The following is an 18,544-nucleotide window of genomic DNA, read 5'->3' on the forward strand; positions in this document are numbered from 1 at the left end:
TAGTTATTGCATTTTATAAATGAGAAAATCAAGAGGTTACGTGACTTGTCTGTAAGCATAGAGCTATTAAGGTGCAAAGTGGGGGTCAAACCTAGAGCTGTTGAACACAAGTCAGTGTTCCAGGAAATACTTTGTTTCAGACAAGATAGCTGGATTTCTAAAACTTCCACCATGACAGTGATGCCTGCTGAACTCTAAGTAGAATCTCCTGGGGATTGCAATTACTTTTACTTTGTTATGCCCTTTCAACACTGGGGAAAGAGGACGGTATTTATAATTTCCATCATTTGCAAGGAGAAATAAGAAAATACTTAAGGAAAATTACTAATGAAATAACATGCAAAATTGTACCAGAGGGTTTCTGTACACTTTGAGATTTTTCCTGTAAGTTTGGCTCTGAGCATGTCTTCTTCCTTCACTGAATTGTATGGCATTAATGAGATCCAAAGCATGAATTTGGTCTCTCTATGGACTAAGGAGCTGAATTCTGTTCTGTGGCCACACACTGCTGCCAGCCACCCCTCAAATGCCATTTCTTTTCAAGGAAGATACATAAGAAAGTGGATAGATCAATATAAATCTATCCCTATTAGGGAAGAAACAGAAAACAATTCAAAGTATAGCATATGGTAAATCAACAGAATCAATACATATAAAAGACAGAATCTTGACTAAATCATCTCTTATATGGTGGTCTGTTGGTTTTTTTTAATGCTAGGTAGCAATGAATTTTACAATCAAAGTTGTTCTGTTTTTGTTTTACAAAGTGTATATTTGTTGATGGTATTAAGTGTGATTGCTAGTTGCTATCTAACTAACCGGTTAGTTGTTGGTGGATTGGTGGCAGATTTTACTTTGACTACTTCCTTCTTATTTCCTCTCCCCTTCCTTAAGATTTCTATTTCCATAATGACAAGTATTATATCAGAAGAATGATAGTGAACCTAGGAAACATAGCCTAGCCTAGTAATAGGAGTCCAGGGCCTAGGAGGTGAAAAGGCAGTTTTCTATTTATGTCTACCTTATGCTCATTTTTTTAGTTGAAATTGACTTAAAATGACAGAAAGCATCATGTGAGTAACTATCCCAAACAAGGTTTCTTTAGTTTCTGTTTTATCTGACTCTTTGCCCTGCCTTTCCCTGGGAGACCAGTTAGTATTCCCTCTGCTTTTAAAGTCCCTTGGTTTGACTCCAGACTCAACTGAATTTCATTTTGAGCAAAATGATTGCTGTGCCATTAGTAGCACTTTTGGATGTTTCTGTGTGAAATCTTCTATGTGGTTGTTAGCTATTATTAAAACATCACACAGTCATGTACTATTGCTTAATTAAATAGGAGCTATGGTATATTCTCCCACATGTCCCTCCTATTTTCATATGTATAATGATGTACCCACTATCTTCAAAAGTGCAGTATATTGTCTTCATATTGTAAAGTAATTGTGAGGGTGTGATTATACACCTGTTAAAATCATTGTTAAATAGATCAAGAATTTTCCCATTATTATTTATACCGAGAAACGAAGACTAAAAAACATTGTTGGATTAAAAATACATACCAGACATCCTCCTGAAAAGGATGTAATGAAAAGTTGTTCAGATTGTCAGCTAGTGAGTGTTCATGGTGAGCCTTGAAGGTGCACAGTACCTTATGAACCTGAAGAGTTTCATATCAGGTTATCATAGCCACTGTCTTTTGTCCTTATTTGACAAAAGTGCATCACAGTTTCAACATTCCAAACACCCCTGAAACATGGGAAGGAATTCTTGCTACTAATTTATAGAAGCTAACTTTATCAATGTGACAGCAGGGCAGACATCAAGGAGTTCTTACTGGTGTTGTTGGTAGCACTGGCTTCATAGCTTCAAAAACCTTGGCTGCATATTTTACTTTTTAATGCCTTTTTATAGGATTCTCTTTCATGAATCAAGGTAAGTTAAAATAAACATGATAAAAATTTTAGACTCCTGTAAAACACCATGAAGAGTTTAAAAATAAGAAATTAAAATTATTCCAAGAGATATTTTATTTTTAGTAATTTAAAAATGAAGAAAATGTTATGAGATAGTTTAAAATTTTAATTTTAGTACAGTTAGGTTGGATTATGCTACATTTCATATTTCTCAGTCTGTACTTTATAATACTTTTTCAGCACATTAAAACTTATGCAGTGAAACTGAATAATGGCAATGTTTTTATACCCTTTTATAGCCATTTCTTTTCCATAACCTCCCCCTGTTTCCTGTTAGCTAAACTATAAGCAGCTTTCTGTTAATTTATGAAAATGATTGTTGAGATGGCACATTATCACTGCTCTGGATGGCCCTTTCAGCATGTTAGAAGCAAAGGTCCAAGCAACATAAAACACATCAAAATTCATTAATGTGGTATTGATTATTTTTTGGATAATTAATTTTATTGCAGACCCTTGAAAGAGATAATGAGCTGCAAAGGAAGAAGGTAAAAGAAAATGAAGAAAAGTTCCTTAATCTTCAAAATAAGCATGAGAAAGCACGAGAAACTTGGGAAAAAAATGTAGGTTTATTAAACTGAGTATTACAGTGCTAAACAGATTTTGAAATAGTTATAAACATTTCAAATAACTACTGAGTACTTATATTGCAAAAATAATGCAAGAACCAAATCAGACACTCTGGTTGTTCTTGGATATATTTTGTTTTATAAAAGCTCTCAAAAAGCTAAATTACAATGAAATTCTGGCCAATACTATTGAGTTTGGAAAGCTAAGAATTTGGTGTCCACACATACACACATAAATGTACATTTACAAAGCCTGTATGGCTTTCTACAATGCAGGAAGCAGAGATCTCCTTACTTTTTCCATTAAATCATTGGTTAGTGGATATTGTAGTATATAGTTAGAATAGGTAACAGATGCTTTTATTGGTAGCTAAGCTGTTCAACTCTTCCTTAGCTATGATGCAGTATATGATGAATTACCATGTTTAGAGAGTGTGTATGGTATCTGAATTTCATATGTTTTACCATCTTATCATAAGGCTTTGCTGTTTTCCTAAACTGTATCTCAGATTGTTTTGCTCTTAATTTTAATTTCAGTGAAGTACATAATAAAATAATGATGTAAAGCCATGTAAATTAAAGTTGTAAAATATGAAGGCTCATTTTGAAGATCGGTAGACCCCAAAATTAGCTTTACTTTTTAAATGTCTATTTAAATTATTCTCTTTATTAAGGATTAATATAACAAAAATCACTGCCTCTAAGCATATGAAAAATATATTTTTGGAAAGTAAATAGACTATTTTAAACTGTTAGTGTTACAGACATCAGTACAGAATCCTTTTTCTTGTTTTTTTTTTTTTAAATTGTATCTATATACCAGCTTGGCAATATTTTTCTTGTTTTTTTCTTTTTTGTATTTGATCTACTTTGGAACAGAAACCATATCTTTTTTCTCCTCTATATCTTCCTTGTGCATGTCCATTGCATATAACGGGGCTTGACAAATATTCTTAAAATTTGGGACACATAGTTCTTTTTTAAAGCTTTTCAATTCAGTTGCAGCATTATAGTTCCCAATAATGATTGTATGTGATTAAAATTAACTTAAAGGATATTATTTGCCAGTTAACTATTGTGTTAGAATAAATAGCAGATGGCTGGTTGGTTAAAACCTTTTTTATAAGCTACATTGTTACTCTTTCCCAACTACATATAAAAAATAGTAGTATTACTTTATATTCAGTAAAGGATAATTTTTAATGTCAAGCAACATACATAATTATTTCCATTTCTTTTTATCATAATTAATAACATACTCAGAGAAATGAACTGAAAAGTATATTAACTAAGAGACCATAGAACAGAATAAAGGAAGCTATAATAGGGAAAAAGAATATGGTACTAAACATTCCACCTGCTAAAAAATGTCAAATGAGTTTAAAAAATTAACATTCATATCTACTCATGGTACCCCACATATAGAAATTGTAAGAAATCAGTTTTATCCTATAGTTTCTAGTTTTGACAACAATTAAGGCCCCCTGCCCCCCACAGCACTTCAGTACCAAATAGAAAATAGTTTAGTAAGGCAAAGCTTATTCCTGACTGTAAGTGAATGTTTTGGAGTGGGAAATAAGCTTTATATTCTTTATTTCTATTTTGATCCCTATGTAGTTTCTCACTAACTCTAAGAAGATGACTGAGAACCTAGGAAAACCTGTGAATTGTGAAGGTACAGCTAGAATTTCTTAGGAAATATATCAGGACAGCATAAAGTCATGCCTTATGTCATTGATTCTTTATACTGCCAATTCTACTTTTTGTCAGGTAATCAACTGACAAAAAATTAAATCAAATTATATTTAAAAAGATTGAATTATATATTGAATATTTTTGAGCACTTGAAAGAATTGTGTCATGTGTACCAGTTCGTATTGTGGCTAGGTGTATGGCTAGTGAACCTGGATTTTAAGTCATGCAAGCATGAAGCCAAAAGTGAGAAAGTAGTTCCCTTACCTGTAGAGTGAAGTCAACTCCACAATCTTTAAGTCCACCTCTGTCTATGAATCTTGAGCTACATTAAGAAATGAAAGAGAGACAGAGACAGGGAGAGATCCAGAAAGAGCCAGAGCCAGAAAAGAGAGGGAGATAAGGAAAGGAATAAAACATAAATTTAAATGACAACAGACATAAAGAGCACTGCCCTCTGTGTGCTGTGAAAGAAAAGTTTTAGGTTCATTGTCTCTGCCTTCATAGAGTTTATAGTTTAAAAGGAAGATAAGACACATACGCAAATAGTAATATGCATTATTACATGATGTGGGTTTGCAAAGCAAAGTGTAGAGTCCAAAGGAGAAGCTCGTTATTTATAAGGTAAGTGATGTGAACACTGAACGATTTCAGGCTTTCTTGCCAGCAGGGACTTTCTTGTGGGTTGGATTTTCCTTGTTACAGAACTGGCATTCTCTAAAGTGTGTGTGAGCAAATGTTGGCTGTAGTTGCTGGGTTCAATGAAACTGCCACCAAACACATAGTTCTTCTCACCTAGCTTACTAGGGTAAATTAATGTAAATGCAATTGGAAATAAGCATTGCAGAATTTGAGAAATGAATGGAGTAATACATGTGCATGGAGCCTTTTCCACTTTTTCATTTAGTGCTTTTTGCAAAAACCCTTTTTCATATTCCTTGGATGTTGTTATTATTTTTGATCATTTTCCCAAATGTCACAGGTCATTAATATTTTTAAATGTTATTTTGGATAAAACTTAAATTGTCTTGTTTATTTATTTGTTATGATTTTATTATAGGAGAAAAAGCTCACTGAAGAAATAGATGAGATTAAAAATGAGTTGATGTCAATTAAAGAAACTCATCTTAAATTACAAGAAAACTGTAATGAACTATCTTCTCAGAAGAATGTATTTTTTGAGCAAGATAATAAGTTTCAGGTAAAAGGTATTTTAATGGGCATAAATATGCAAAAAATTAAAACCATTATTGAAGATTTCCTCCTACGTTAGCTATATTTTACATTTTATAACTTTTTAGAAGGTGTGCCCATCTTTTATAGCCTTTAATATTTGATCATGAGGCAATGTAATATTTGATCATGAATGACTAAAATCATTAGAACATTAACTGGTCTTCTGCCATTAGGTTTCCAATGAATTAATAACTTTTTATAGATTTCAGCTAACTTTTTTTAATCATTAAAAAAAGCTTTAATTCATAATCATAAAATTTTCACCCCTGTTTACATTGTTTAATATGATTTATTGCTACTGAAAAGTAGAGTGAAATTCTAAAACACCTCATAAATGTTTAATTATTAAATGTTAATAAAATTGCTGGTCCTTTCCTTTGTTTTTCATTTGAAGATGATTAATATTATTTTTAAAATTTTACAGAATTTGAAATCATCATTGCTCCACAAGTTTTATAATTATTGGAAAGTCATTATAGTTATTTAAAAATTGTTTTGTTCATTCATAATATGTTCAGTTGAGGAAAAGAACAAGTTTGTTCCCTTAAGGGAAAGTAATAATTGTTTACAACATTGTTGGAAGTATCCACTTATTCCTTCAACAGAAAAGGTCCACTATGTTTATATTATTAATATAAAGCCTATGACTATGCAGAGGTCACAGTGCTAGGAACACATCAGGAAGGGATTATAAAATTTGGTTTAGTTAAGCAAATTCAATGGAATGTTAAATAATCTGTGGGGAAGGAGAACCCAGAAGAATAATAAATGGATAAGAGCAATAAGTACCTACCTGTGTTAATAAACTAGCTAATGCTGTTACTCTGTCCCAATTAGGAAGCAGGAATTGTGGGGTCTCAAGTAGATACAACTATATAATATGTTGATATTGTTTCTGTTGTGATTTATGGGATAAGGAAAGATGGAAGAATGTTATTAGTGTAGGGAAAAAGCCAGCTGGAGCTACTGAATGATGTGGGAACAGCAGGATGGTGATGGGCAGAGGAGAAATTGTACCTTCAGCTAGCGTCACTATACAGAAATGTATCAAATAAAACTAAAGCTGCTGATAAAACAAGTAGCCAAGGCTTTCAAAAGGCAGAACCACAAATAGATGGAATAGGCCAGATAGAACAAAGATCATAAACCGATGTGGTAAACATTCATATTGTAAGTGTGCTGTAGTTTTGGGGACCAAAGCACTGAATAACATAGCCTCGAAAGGCCTTGGACTCTGGAAAGGAAAAGAAGTCATTAATAATGCTAGATTTAGTTAAATAAGGATTGATGATAATTTAAGTTAGAAGTACTAAAATTCTTTATTTTGATAATAAACATAGATTAATTAACAAACATTTATTAAGTACCTGCTATGTGTCAGACACTAAGGATACAGAGACAGAAATGAAACAGTCCCTGTCCATGAGGAATATGAGCACATAGGTATATGCAAAATGTAAACAAAACAATATAAGTTAATTTCCAAAGGGGATCAGGAAGGGTCTTGTGATGTAGGAAGTGCTATTTGAGATGAGTTTGGAAGGAAACTAGAGATTATAAGGTAGGGAGCTGAGGAAGGAGGCCATTTTAGAAATATATGGTGGATAGCCTTGTATAAGTTGGGTAGCATGTGATGTGTGCATGAGGAAGATGAAGGGCTATACAGTAGAGTATGTGATGAAAACTAGTATAAATTGAAGTTGGAAAGATAAATTGGAGCCTATTTGTGAGGTGTTTTGCAGGCCTACCAGTAGAATTGGGTCTTTTAGGTAGTAGGGAATCAATGGAATATGTCAGGGAAATGACATGGTCAGAACTATGCTTTAGGGAAATGTCTTTGGCAGTTGTATGGAGAATGGAATGAGATAGGGGAGAAATTTGGCAGAGACACCAAGTAGAAGACTATTGTAAGTGTCCAGGGTCAAGCAATCAGATCCTGAACTAGGGTGTTGACCACATGAACAGAGAAAGGGGATAGATACAAGAGATTATGGAGATAACTGGTTATGCACAGTAAGGGAGCATGAGGAATCAAGGCCATGCTTATCAGTTTTTCAGATAACAAGGAGGTGAGACAGATGATAAACATAAAGGATGACAGTCAGGACCCACTCTTTGGTCTAAAACAATGAGCTGAATCTGGTAGCATGGAATTAATTAAGATGTAAAGTTCCTGACTGTAGTTCAGAAAATCTACTTCACATGATAGGGAAGCATGGATGGCAATAGTTGATATGAAAAAGATCTAGGGTATTTAAAGAATAGGAAGCTCAAAATGTGCCAGCGGTGCAAAATGTCAACCCAGAAAGCCAATGTGATCTTAGGCTGCATTAAGAGAGGCATAATGTCATCCAGATCATAGATGATATTTCTACTGTACTTTACTCTCACCAGATCATATCTAGAATATTGTGCTCTGTTTGGAGTGCCTTATTTTGCAAAGGTCATGGGCAAGCTGGAGCCATCCAGATAGGGGAACTAGTATGATGAAGTCTCTTAAAACTATGCCATATCTTCACAGTAATTAGACTGTTGCTCAGCCTAGACAAGACTGGGGGACTGGGGGAATGATTGTCTTCAAGGGTTTGAAATGTGCTGTACAGAAGAGGAATTAGGTTTCCTTTGGTGGGCCTCAGAGGAGAGAACTGGAGGTTGTAGATGATAGTTGCTAAGAGGGAGATTTGGGCTCAGAACCTTAAGAAAACTTCCTAACAATTAGAGCCATCTAGAAATGGAATGTGCCATCTTTGGGGGTAACAGGTTACCCCTGGGAGAAGTTTTAAAGTGAAGGTTTTTTGACCTCTTGTGGGTGTTGTGAAGGAGAGTCCTATAGAAATTCAGGTTTGATTAGGTAACCTTTGAGGTCCCTTCTAGTTCTTAGAGACTGTGATTTTTGTGAATTATTTGGTAATGAATGATTATTCCTAGTTTGTTTTCTAAGTCAGTTTTTACATGATTTTCATAAAGTTGGACTTCTTAAAATATTTCTTAAGTTATCATTGCCAAATCATTATTATTCAGGAAGATTACAGAATTTAAAAGTGGCTGATTCCAAGGAATTCTAGCATGAATGTCTGTTTGCTTACAGAAGGAAATGTAGAATAGCACGTATGGCCAAATAATCGGGCAATTATTGAGTCCTTTGAGAATTGGCAGTCATAAAATTATTACTAATATGCTGGTATTCAAAAAATACAATATAATACCTAGCCCATAACATATTAGTTAGTTAGGTGAACTATAGTCCTAATTTGCTCATTTGAATATTTTACTGACCATTCATTTATTTTAGGATAATTGATAGACCTATTAAAACAAAATTGATCCTGATGACCATAGTATGTGTACCAACTTTTCTCAAAATTATTTGTCCTTAGAATGATTAAAGAAAAGAAAGACAGACACATGTGAACTGCTGAGTTGAAACCTCACTTTGTTCAGTTAAATCTAGTCTCATAGTCAAATAAATATACTGTATGTTCTTATAATTCTTTTAAAATTTCAAACCATTTTTCCATTTTATATCAGAATGATAAAGAAGGAAAAGAAAAAGGAAATGAAATTTCAACAGAACAAAAACAATCTGAGTTGATAGAAATCACAACCATACAAAAATGGAATTGTCATCAAGAAATAACTGCAGTAAATACTATGAATTTTTGTTCAAACACTGAATATATACGAATAGGAAAAAATAACCAGGGCCAAGAGGGAAATTCAGAAGGTAATATTATTGAACTAATAGTTTCATATTTTCATGCTAAGTTCACTCTTTTACTTTTTGAGAGATAGCAAAGAAATATAAACTATGGTTCCTTCCCTCAGCACTCTTACATTCCAGTTGGGAAGATAAAATATTTGAACTAAGAGTTACAAGGTAGACAACCAACAATGCAAGGCCAGGTGAGGTGTTTAGAGCTTAAAGACGATAGAAGGTCAGAGAAGGATTCACTCATCTGAGACAGGGCTAATCAAGGAAGCTTCATGCAGAAGGCAGAATATGAGATGGGCTCTGATGATAGTTGGAGAGTAAGACAAAAGGCCCTGTTAAAGAGGGAAACAGTATGAACAAAGATATGGAGTTTGGAAAGTAGGTAGTATGTTTTAGGAGTTTAATGAATAAGGCAATTGGGACTGGATCAGGACTTATATAAGGGAATAGCCAGAAGTCATACTGTAAAGATAAATTTGGGTCAGATTGTAAGAGATCAAGCTGGGCCATTCAGACTTTATTCTGAAGCTAGTGGGGAATGATTAATTATTTCTGAGTAGTAATGACTTGCTGAAAGCAGTGTTTTATAAAGACCATTATGGCAGTGATTTGCAGTATGGATTGTGGAAGAGAGAAATCAGAAGCAAGGAAATTAGTAATTAGACTTTTACAATCTAGGTATGACATGATGAGGACCTGAAACAAAGTAGTAGTAGCAGCAGTAGCAGAAGGAGGAGAAGGAGGAGGAGGGGGAAGGGAGGAGGAGAAAGAGGTGGAGGGGAGGAGGCCAGAGATCTATGTGAGAAGCATTTTGAAGTAAGAACTCAGAGGGTTTTGTGGTTGATGGGATCATTTCTTTTAGTCTAAGTTTTTAGAGCAGATAGTAGTAGAGGCCAAAAGGCATTCAGTTAGAGGAATAAAAAAGCACATGACAACTTCAGATACTGAGATTTTTCTAAACGGTAAATCCAAGACTCATAATTTGTAATCTGTGCTTAGCTGAGCAAAAATGAGCAGATTTATCACTGATTCCTCTGAGTTTAGATATTTTTACTCAATTTGTGCAAGTCATCTAGTTTTGTATATGATGAAACCATTCCTAACATTTGAAAGATTAAGGTAGTAAAAAAAATATGTAAATTTCTGGTCTCAAGAAAGCATTTGACAACTTTGAACTCTGTAAAGTTCTAGGTTTGAAAAACCTGGATAGTGCTGGAGATTAGAGTAAAACCTAACAAACAAATTAGCCTTTTAATAATCAATTAATGCCTAGAATTGTACGGTACACATGAAAAGAAATAATAGTTTAGAGAAGTGAAAATCTTATGGATTAATTAAATAACAATTACCTTTTAATGTAAGATTACATGTGAGTGCTTTTCTCAGCCAAAACTGTTTCTGTAATTACAAGTCAGTTTGAGTAGTAATATCTTTGCCTTGTTTGTTTCTGTTTTTTTTTTAATTTAGTATGTTAATTGTGCCTTTTACATAGATTCTAGACTTAGAGATAGAAGGAAACTAAGAAGTTATCTAGTCCAACCCCTACATTTTTTGGATGGGGAAATTGAGGCCCAGGGAAGTCCAATAGTAATAACTGAAATTTTATATACTGTCTTAAAATTTACAGAGCATTTTGCATTATCTTATTGAAGCCTCAGGACCAGTTACTCTAGGTATTATGTCCCTTTTCTGCAGATGAGGAAACTGCCATTCTCAATTAGATAGTCAATAAATTTAAATCCATTTTGTATTTAGATGACATTGACATAATTGCATTTGAGATGTGCTGATCAGTGAATCATCTAAAACAAAATTTGGCATAAAAACCAGGTATTCTGGTATTGACTTTTTTTTTTGTATATTTTTGACAGAGTTACAGTTTTTTGAAAATGATGAGAAAAAAGAAATTCATCCTACTAAAGAAAGAAAAACTGAAGAACTCATTGAAGAAGAACTAGTTAAAATTTCCCAAGGCAAAGCTTTCAATACAGATAAAGATTTACTGTGTCAAGGGCAGACCTGGCCAGTACTCACTGCTGACTCGAGAAATGCAGAAGCTACACAAACAAAAGACAAAATAGACTTAGAAACAGGCTTTGGTTGTGCGGAATTTCAGACACTGAATAATCCTTACTCAGTGACAGAAATATCAGTGGAAACAGGAAGGATTCTTCAAGACAGAACTCAAGAGCTCACTCTCTATGATGCAGATGAGGCTTCAGAAACTGGTCACAGCAAGTCTGCCCAGGAAAAGCTTCCTGATTTCAGTCATGGCATGAGTAATGTACACTGTGCTGATGATGCTTCTGGGACTGAAATATCCACACAAGAATCCAGAATGAGTCTTGGCACTGAACAAAACTCTATAAATGAAGAAATTCCAAGTAATGGCCTCGAAGCTGAATTGAATCTTTCCCTAATTGCAGAAGATAATTCTATTGAGTGTCTGAAGGGCAGCTCAAGGGATTACAGTTATTGTGTCTCAGATTATAAAGAATGTAAATCAAATCAAACACATCCATCCTATAAAAGAGAATGTGAGGGTCCACAGCATAAGCAAATTTGTTCTTACACTCAAGAGACACATGATACATTAGAGAAAATGGACCTAAATAGTACCTGTAGTACAGCAATTAGTAACCCAATTTCATTTACTGCCTCAAATAATAATAGGAAAGTGTATTGTGAGAGTCCAAAAAAATCCTTTAATGTGATGCCCATCTCAGGAAAAGCCATCCCAAGTCTGAGGGAAATAGTTTGTTGGAAAAACTTGAATGAGATGCAGAGCCATCAATCCAAACAGGATGGTCCTGAGCAGGTAGACAGTGATGAAAATGTGACAGTTTGTCTTTTTCAAGTTAACCCTCAGAATATAGATGTTTCACAGGTCAAAGATACGGAAACTGTCATTCAAAAGCCTACTATCAGGAAAACAAGCACAGGTATAGCAAGTCTTTCCAGTAAAGAGAGTCAAGTGAATGATATTTGGATGAGTGAAGCTAAGGACAAATTCATTGCCAAAAATGACTTCCTTCTTACTAGTCCTACCAAGGCAGAGCAGCATACGTTGTTAAACAGTACAACAGAGAAAACAGACTCATTAAGTAACACAGTTTCAGAAAGAAAATATATTGAAGGACAGCTGGAAGAATCATGCTCGTTTCACATAAAGCCATCTGGAGATTTAGTAAACAGAAGTGGAAGGTCAGCCTTTGATCTTTCAACTTCAGATAAAGAAACTGAGAAAACGCCTGTATACTTGGATTTTTTAGACCCTCGTCCTTGGTCAAAAGTAAATCAAGTTGAAAGTCAAACAATGAACACTTTGGCTTCCAAGGTGCCTTTGTTGCTAAAAGAGAGAGTGGTGGGTTCATCAGAAAACAAAAAGATTCCTTCAAAGACACTTTGTCAAAATCTTGGCCTGGATGCTGTCATGAGGGAAATAAGAATGGGTAAGAGGAAAAATTATTTGACTTAGAATTATGGTTATGTTTCAAATCTTCTGGTCTGCTTTTTCTAAGAAAGATCAAGTTTCAATTAACTTAGGAAACTTTGGATATTTTTTCCTTAAGCTTCCTTGGGGGTAAAGGTAGAGAAAGTTGCATTTACATAAAAACTTATCTTTTTCCTTTAGCAGTAACCTGGACCAACACCATCAGCTTGTATGTAATGGGAAGTAAAATTGCATTTTGAAAATGTTAGTAAATAATTGATTTCTAAAAAGAAAAATGAACAAGATAAAAATTATAATGAAGTTGCTCTTTAAAAAAAGAGTTTTGGGATAAAAGAAACAGGACAGCCATAGCCAAAGTCCGTTATTGAAATATATGTGTAACCTCATCCCGAGGTAAGGGAAGGGGAAACGATGAGTGCAGAAGATTGTGCATAATATAAGATTTCTTTGACATCTTGTTTAGTTTTGAGGAACTTGTTTTCCTTCTTTTTTTTTTTTTTTCTTCTTATAAGGGATAGCTCTCTGGGAGGTGGGAAAGGAGAGATACATTGGGAAATGTAGATGATGTGAAAACAAAATGTATCAATAAGCCTATTTTAAAAAAAACAAATGGTGCAAATTTGTCATAAAAGAGAAAAATCTACTAAATATGATCTTTCTTTATACTTATAGGTTAATTAGTGTGTCTGGTGAGACCAGAAAAGCAAAAGGTAGTGAGGGGCTAAAAGACAGAAACATTTAAATGTAAAAGGGGAGAGAGAAAATAAACATTTCACACCTTAGGGCTTGAGGCTTGTTCTATTGTATATGAAAAGGCTAGTGAGACAGTGAACTTGCATTCAGGTTCAATTGGCTACATTCATACCTTTGCCTCTCATCCACAAAATGCCCCAGAAGTTAGCTAACCATAAGCCAAAAAGTTCCTGGCTGAGGAAACTAACTTTGAACCAGAAAAGCTGCCAGAAGGAAGAGCCTAAATTTCATCTGCCTCCTTCTGGGGTGACTAACCTCAGCACTGAACCTCTAAGGGGCTCAAAGAGGAGCATCTTCTGTTAATCCCTAGGCTATGGATTGAATGTTGGCCTGTATGAAAATATAGGAGTTTTTGAGATGAAAAGAACACTGTAACATTTCAGCTGAAGAGGACGCAGTACCGCCCAACAGAGGCAAACCCAGGGAATTGAGCAAACTGGCAGGTTCGCTGGGTTTTTTAAGAGAAAAGCCCAGGGGCCAGTCAGATAGCTGCTTGGTCCAGTGTGGCAGCAGCTTGGTAGCCAGGTGATTTGTCTGGCTCAGCCCTACAGCACATTACTTGTCCACATAAGACACCAGACTCTGCAGCGAAGCAATAGCTATACTATGAACTTCAAGAGGGCCCTCTGGAGAAAGAAAGGAGATCTAGGTTATGCGGAAATTGTGTGATCCATTCCTACATTTTAGGAAGATCTGAGTGGGGAATGGAGGGTAATGGCTAGAGGAGGAAAGGGAGGGAGAGACTTGAGGCAGGCAAACCAGCCAGAAGACTATTGGCAGTCATCTAGGTGAGTAGTGATGAGGACCTTATTGTGGGCTTCCTGCCCCCTTGGCATTTTACTTAACATATAAAATCCACTGTTTACTGTTTAAATCCCTTAACAACCTCAACCTTTTCTACCTTTTGAGATTTCTGGTTTATTACTTTACATGTATGCAACAATACAGCTACACTGGTCTACTTTCTTTTTCTCAGACATGGCACTTCACCTCCAAACTCTATGCTTAGAATGTCATTCGTTTTCACCACCTCCTCTTGGCTTCCTTTGACTTAGCTCAAGTCTCACTTTCTTCGGGAGGCCTTTCCTTCTTAGCTAGGCCCCTCCAATGTCTTCCTAGTAGACAGTGAGCTCCTTGTGGGGAGGGACCATGTTTGTGTTTTTGCCTTTCTTTGAATCCCAATTGCTTAGCACAGTACCTGGCCCTCGATTTTTTCAGAACCAGGAGCAGTGGGTGAAAGTTGAGAAGAAGCAAATTTAGGCTTGAGGTCAGGACAGATTTCCTACCAATGAGAGCTGCTCAGGAGTAGAATGGGTGTCCTCAGGAGATTGAGGAGTTACCTTCCGTGAAGCTTTTTAAGTTTAATAATCACTTGCTGAATCTGTGATATTGGGGATCCCTTTTGAGTATGGATTGGACTAGATGTCTACCTAGAGAGAGCCCTTCTGACTCTCAAATTCTATGATCCATATTATGATGCTAAAATTATAACTTGAAAAGTTATAAATTCTCAAAATTATTACTTTTGAAATATAGCTTATGAAAATAATACATTGTTCATTATGTTATGAACATTAGGTATATATTTGTGATAATTAGGTTATGGTTTTAAATATCACATAACCATGAGGAAAATTGTTTATTTTTCTCTTAGTAATCTCATGCTAGAGTTTAGTAGGATTAGCTCCTGAGTGAACTGTGCCATTTTAGCAAAATGCATTTATTTAGTTAAGAAGTGTGGATTCTGAAAATGGTTCTCTGGTGCTTTCAGACTGAAAGGATGTGGACTTCTAAAGGAAAGTATGTAAAACTGAAAAGAAAAAGTTTTTCTATTTAAATTATATAATTTCTTCCACAGAATTTATATTCAAGCATATCATAGCTAATGTCAAGTCATGTTAACATGTATGGATTAAACACCAACAATGTGGCAATCACTGTGTTATGTGCATGTTGATGTCACTAATATTAATATGAGTAATTAATAATCACATTTTTGGCAGAACAGTGTTACATGGAACAGATACTAAATTAACTATTCAATTTTTATTTTACACAATCAATTGGCTAAGTGACTGTGGGATAGCATACGATTCTGGGGGTCATTTATCCTATATTTTAATGTACTAGTAACATTCATTTGAAAATGCTGACTTGTACATGGCTTATGCCATGCTTCATGAGAGAGAATAATAGTTCACATTTCTATAACACTTTACAGTTTGCAAATCACTTTCCTCACAACATGCCTGTAAGATAGATAGCACAAGGATCCTTACTTCTGTTTTACAGATGAGGTAACAGGTTAAAAAGGGACTTGCCCAAAGCTTGCCCTTAGCCTTACAGCTAAGAAGTGTAGTGGCCTGGTTTGGAATCCAGGTACTGACCCCCATTACAAGACTTTTCAACAGGAAAAGTAGAAATAACTTTTGAAAAGAAATTTTGTCAAAACAAAGTCAGTATTGCTTTTTCCAGAGCAGGACTGTTTTCTAAATAGTAATAATTAATTTGGATTATTAATTTGGATTTCATGAATTTGGAATTTGTGAAAACTGGGACAGGGGCTGGGCCAAACTTTACCTTTGTCTGACAAATTCTTCATCGTTCACATTAAGTTTTAAATAGATGAAGGCAAGAATGTTTAAAATATTGCTGAGAATCACTTTTCAAAATACCGTCATCTATTATAAAATCACTTACCTAACAGTGTCACATTGATCATCTAATTATAAAATATTTGTATCTGTTCATTTAAAATCTAAGGACCTTTTCAGGACAGTGGATTGATTGTTTACTATTTCAGGACTCTGGGATCTGTGGTTCCAGTGATGTGTTCAAACACTGTCATTTCCAGTCAGCCTTCATAGACTGTGTCTATTAATTACTGTATGTGCTCCAAATTAATAGGAGTGCATATCTTTAAACATGTTCTAGAATTTCAGTTGTTCACTAATTCTGTCTGCCTTCTCTCCTGGTTAATTTGAATTAGTGAATATTCAAAAACAAAACAAAACAAACAAACAAAAAGAAACTCCTGAGTTTGCTTGTATAGGCAATAAAGTGATCCATAGAAGAAAGACATTTTTTATGATGCATTGTTTCAGAATATATCAGTTATATTTATTGGTATTACTTGTGATAGCCTGTACATCTTTACATAGTGCATCATAGTAATCAGCAGGTTTTAGGAAGGCCTCGTTTTGAACATCTTTCTCTCTGCTTGTCTTCCTAAATGAAATACCATAGTGGAAGATCAAAGTATAGGAAAACAGTAAAGTATTCATAGTAAAAATAAAATAGAAATCTGATTACTTTTTTAAAGTATATGATCAGAGATAAACCAGAAGTTCAGCCACTAAAATGAGTGTCTAGAGAGTAAAATACAGTTGTTGCCATTTCCTTTTTGTCAATCAGATACTACCAGCGTTAACAGAGAGGCTGACACTTGGACTAACTCAAGTATCCAGCCAAGTCCCAAGAGAGATCCCAGGGAAGAGTGGAATGCGATTGCAAAGACTTTTTATGATTCTCCTTTTCCCACAGAACATGTGAGTCAATTAAAAATATGGCCAAGTAGACCTTAGTGAGCTAATTCCATAGATATGTGTAGAACTGTATGCATCTGGATGCTTTAAGACCTAACCAATCTCCAAAATAATATCAAGAGGGCAATGTGGCACCATTTTTCACAATTAAGGTTGATAGAAAACACCAGGAAAAAGTCACAGTATATAAATCAAACCGATGTTATCCAGCCTGTTTTTGGAAAGAGAGTGTGAGGTGGTGGTGCATTGTGTACTTTCAGGAAAATAGTTGCCAAAATATAGTAATAATGCCATATTTTCTCATTCTGCATTTGTGATAATATATAAGAATCATTTCTTGAAAAATAATCATATCAGATAATTTTAGTTTCAGTAATGGTTTTAAAATAGATGTTTTCCTTGTGAACTCAATTTGTCTTTTTAAAATATGTTTAATATAGTAAATGTATAAAATCGGTTTAAAATAGATACTCCAATAAGAACAGGGAACACTGTATGTGAAAATGCCAAATACTATAACTTACTAACTATACTATATATGTATTGGAGCCAGAGTATCCGAAAAGAGATTATATGACTCCCTGGAGTCCATTTGTCAGCCGAGCGGTAACTAACCATAGCTGACAGCTCATTTGGTTAGATCTATAAAGTTTACAATATCTTAGTGAGCAAAACTTTCAAAAGGAAAAATCTTTGGTTTGTTTGTAGTCTAAAAGGAGACACTTATGGGCACTACAATTTTTTTTAATAACAGGATTAGCAAAGGTTGCTTACAAAAACAGTAGCGACAGATTCAGAAGCCTTTGTATGTTTTAAATCTCAGAGAAAATACATTAAGTAACTTTTTTTTAACATACAGAATAGTGATTAATAGCTTTAGAACAACAAATATTTTGTCATCTTTTCTTTAAAAAGATAATGTGATGTGATAATTCTTCCTATTTTTGCCAGCCCTACTCCCGAAATTCTGCTGTATTTGCCAGGAAATCAGGTTGCATTGGTCTTCTTGTCAGTTCTATTTTTAACTAAAAAGTATAGTTGTAGCACTCTTTGGTTTAACCCTGTTACTTTCTGCTTCACTGCTGCTTTCTGAATAAAAGCTAGAGAAGTAAGTTTTTCTAAAAATCACATAGTGATGATAGGGTGGTAGGAAATCTGAGTCCTTGTTTCATCTGATAGTACTTTAAATAAGTCAGAGAACCTGATCTAGAAGGAAACTTGATGTTAACTCTAACCCGCCATCTCCAAACAGATAAATGCATAAGCTATCCAAGATCATATTGTTTTAAATATATATAGAGAAGGAATACACACTTCTTTATCTTCCTTACATTTTAACTAAACTTTCTGCATTTTAATTCTTGTTTCCCCCCTATTTTCTCCCTATATTTATAGAATATTATAGCATTTGCTTAGTGCATTCAAAACAACCTTAGGGACTAGATATAATAAATATCCCCATTTTACTTATTTGAGAGTTCCCCAGAAGGAAAGTGCTCTTGGGTTTGCTAAAGAGTTATCTCCCTTCTTACAGGACCAGTACCATCTGCAGAGATCAAAGAAGTAATGGAAGGAAAGGTCTAAGTTTGTTCTACCATATTGTAATTGTC

General features: G+C 34.6%; 1 protein-coding gene across 3 annotated transcripts in view; it reads left to right on the plus strand.

Annotated features, from left to right (window-relative positions):
* CCDC73 (coiled-coil domain containing 73) overlaps positions 1–18,544 on the plus strand; it is a 155,095-nt gene that overhangs the window by 124,444 nt on the left and 12,107 nt on the right. For all 3 annotated transcript variants that reach the window (XM_072619232.1, XM_072619234.1, XM_072619233.1), the window contains exons 13-17: positions 2,426–2,536; positions 5,295–5,435; positions 8,999–9,194; positions 11,054–12,634; positions 16,804–16,937. In XM_072619232.1, coding sequence (XP_072475333.1) covers positions 2,426–2,536; positions 5,295–5,435; positions 8,999–9,194; positions 11,054–12,634; positions 16,804–16,937 — 2,163 coding nt within the window. The remainder of the gene's footprint in view (positions 1–2,425; positions 2,537–5,294; positions 5,436–8,998; positions 9,195–11,053; positions 12,635–16,803; positions 16,938–18,544) is intronic.

This window comes from Notamacropus eugenii, chromosome 6 (assembly GCF_028372415.1).
Source record: "Notamacropus eugenii isolate mMacEug1 chromosome 6, mMacEug1.pri_v2, whole genome shotgun sequence".
NCBI classification, from domain to species: Eukaryota; Metazoa; Chordata; class Mammalia; order Diprotodontia; family Macropodidae; genus Notamacropus; species Notamacropus eugenii.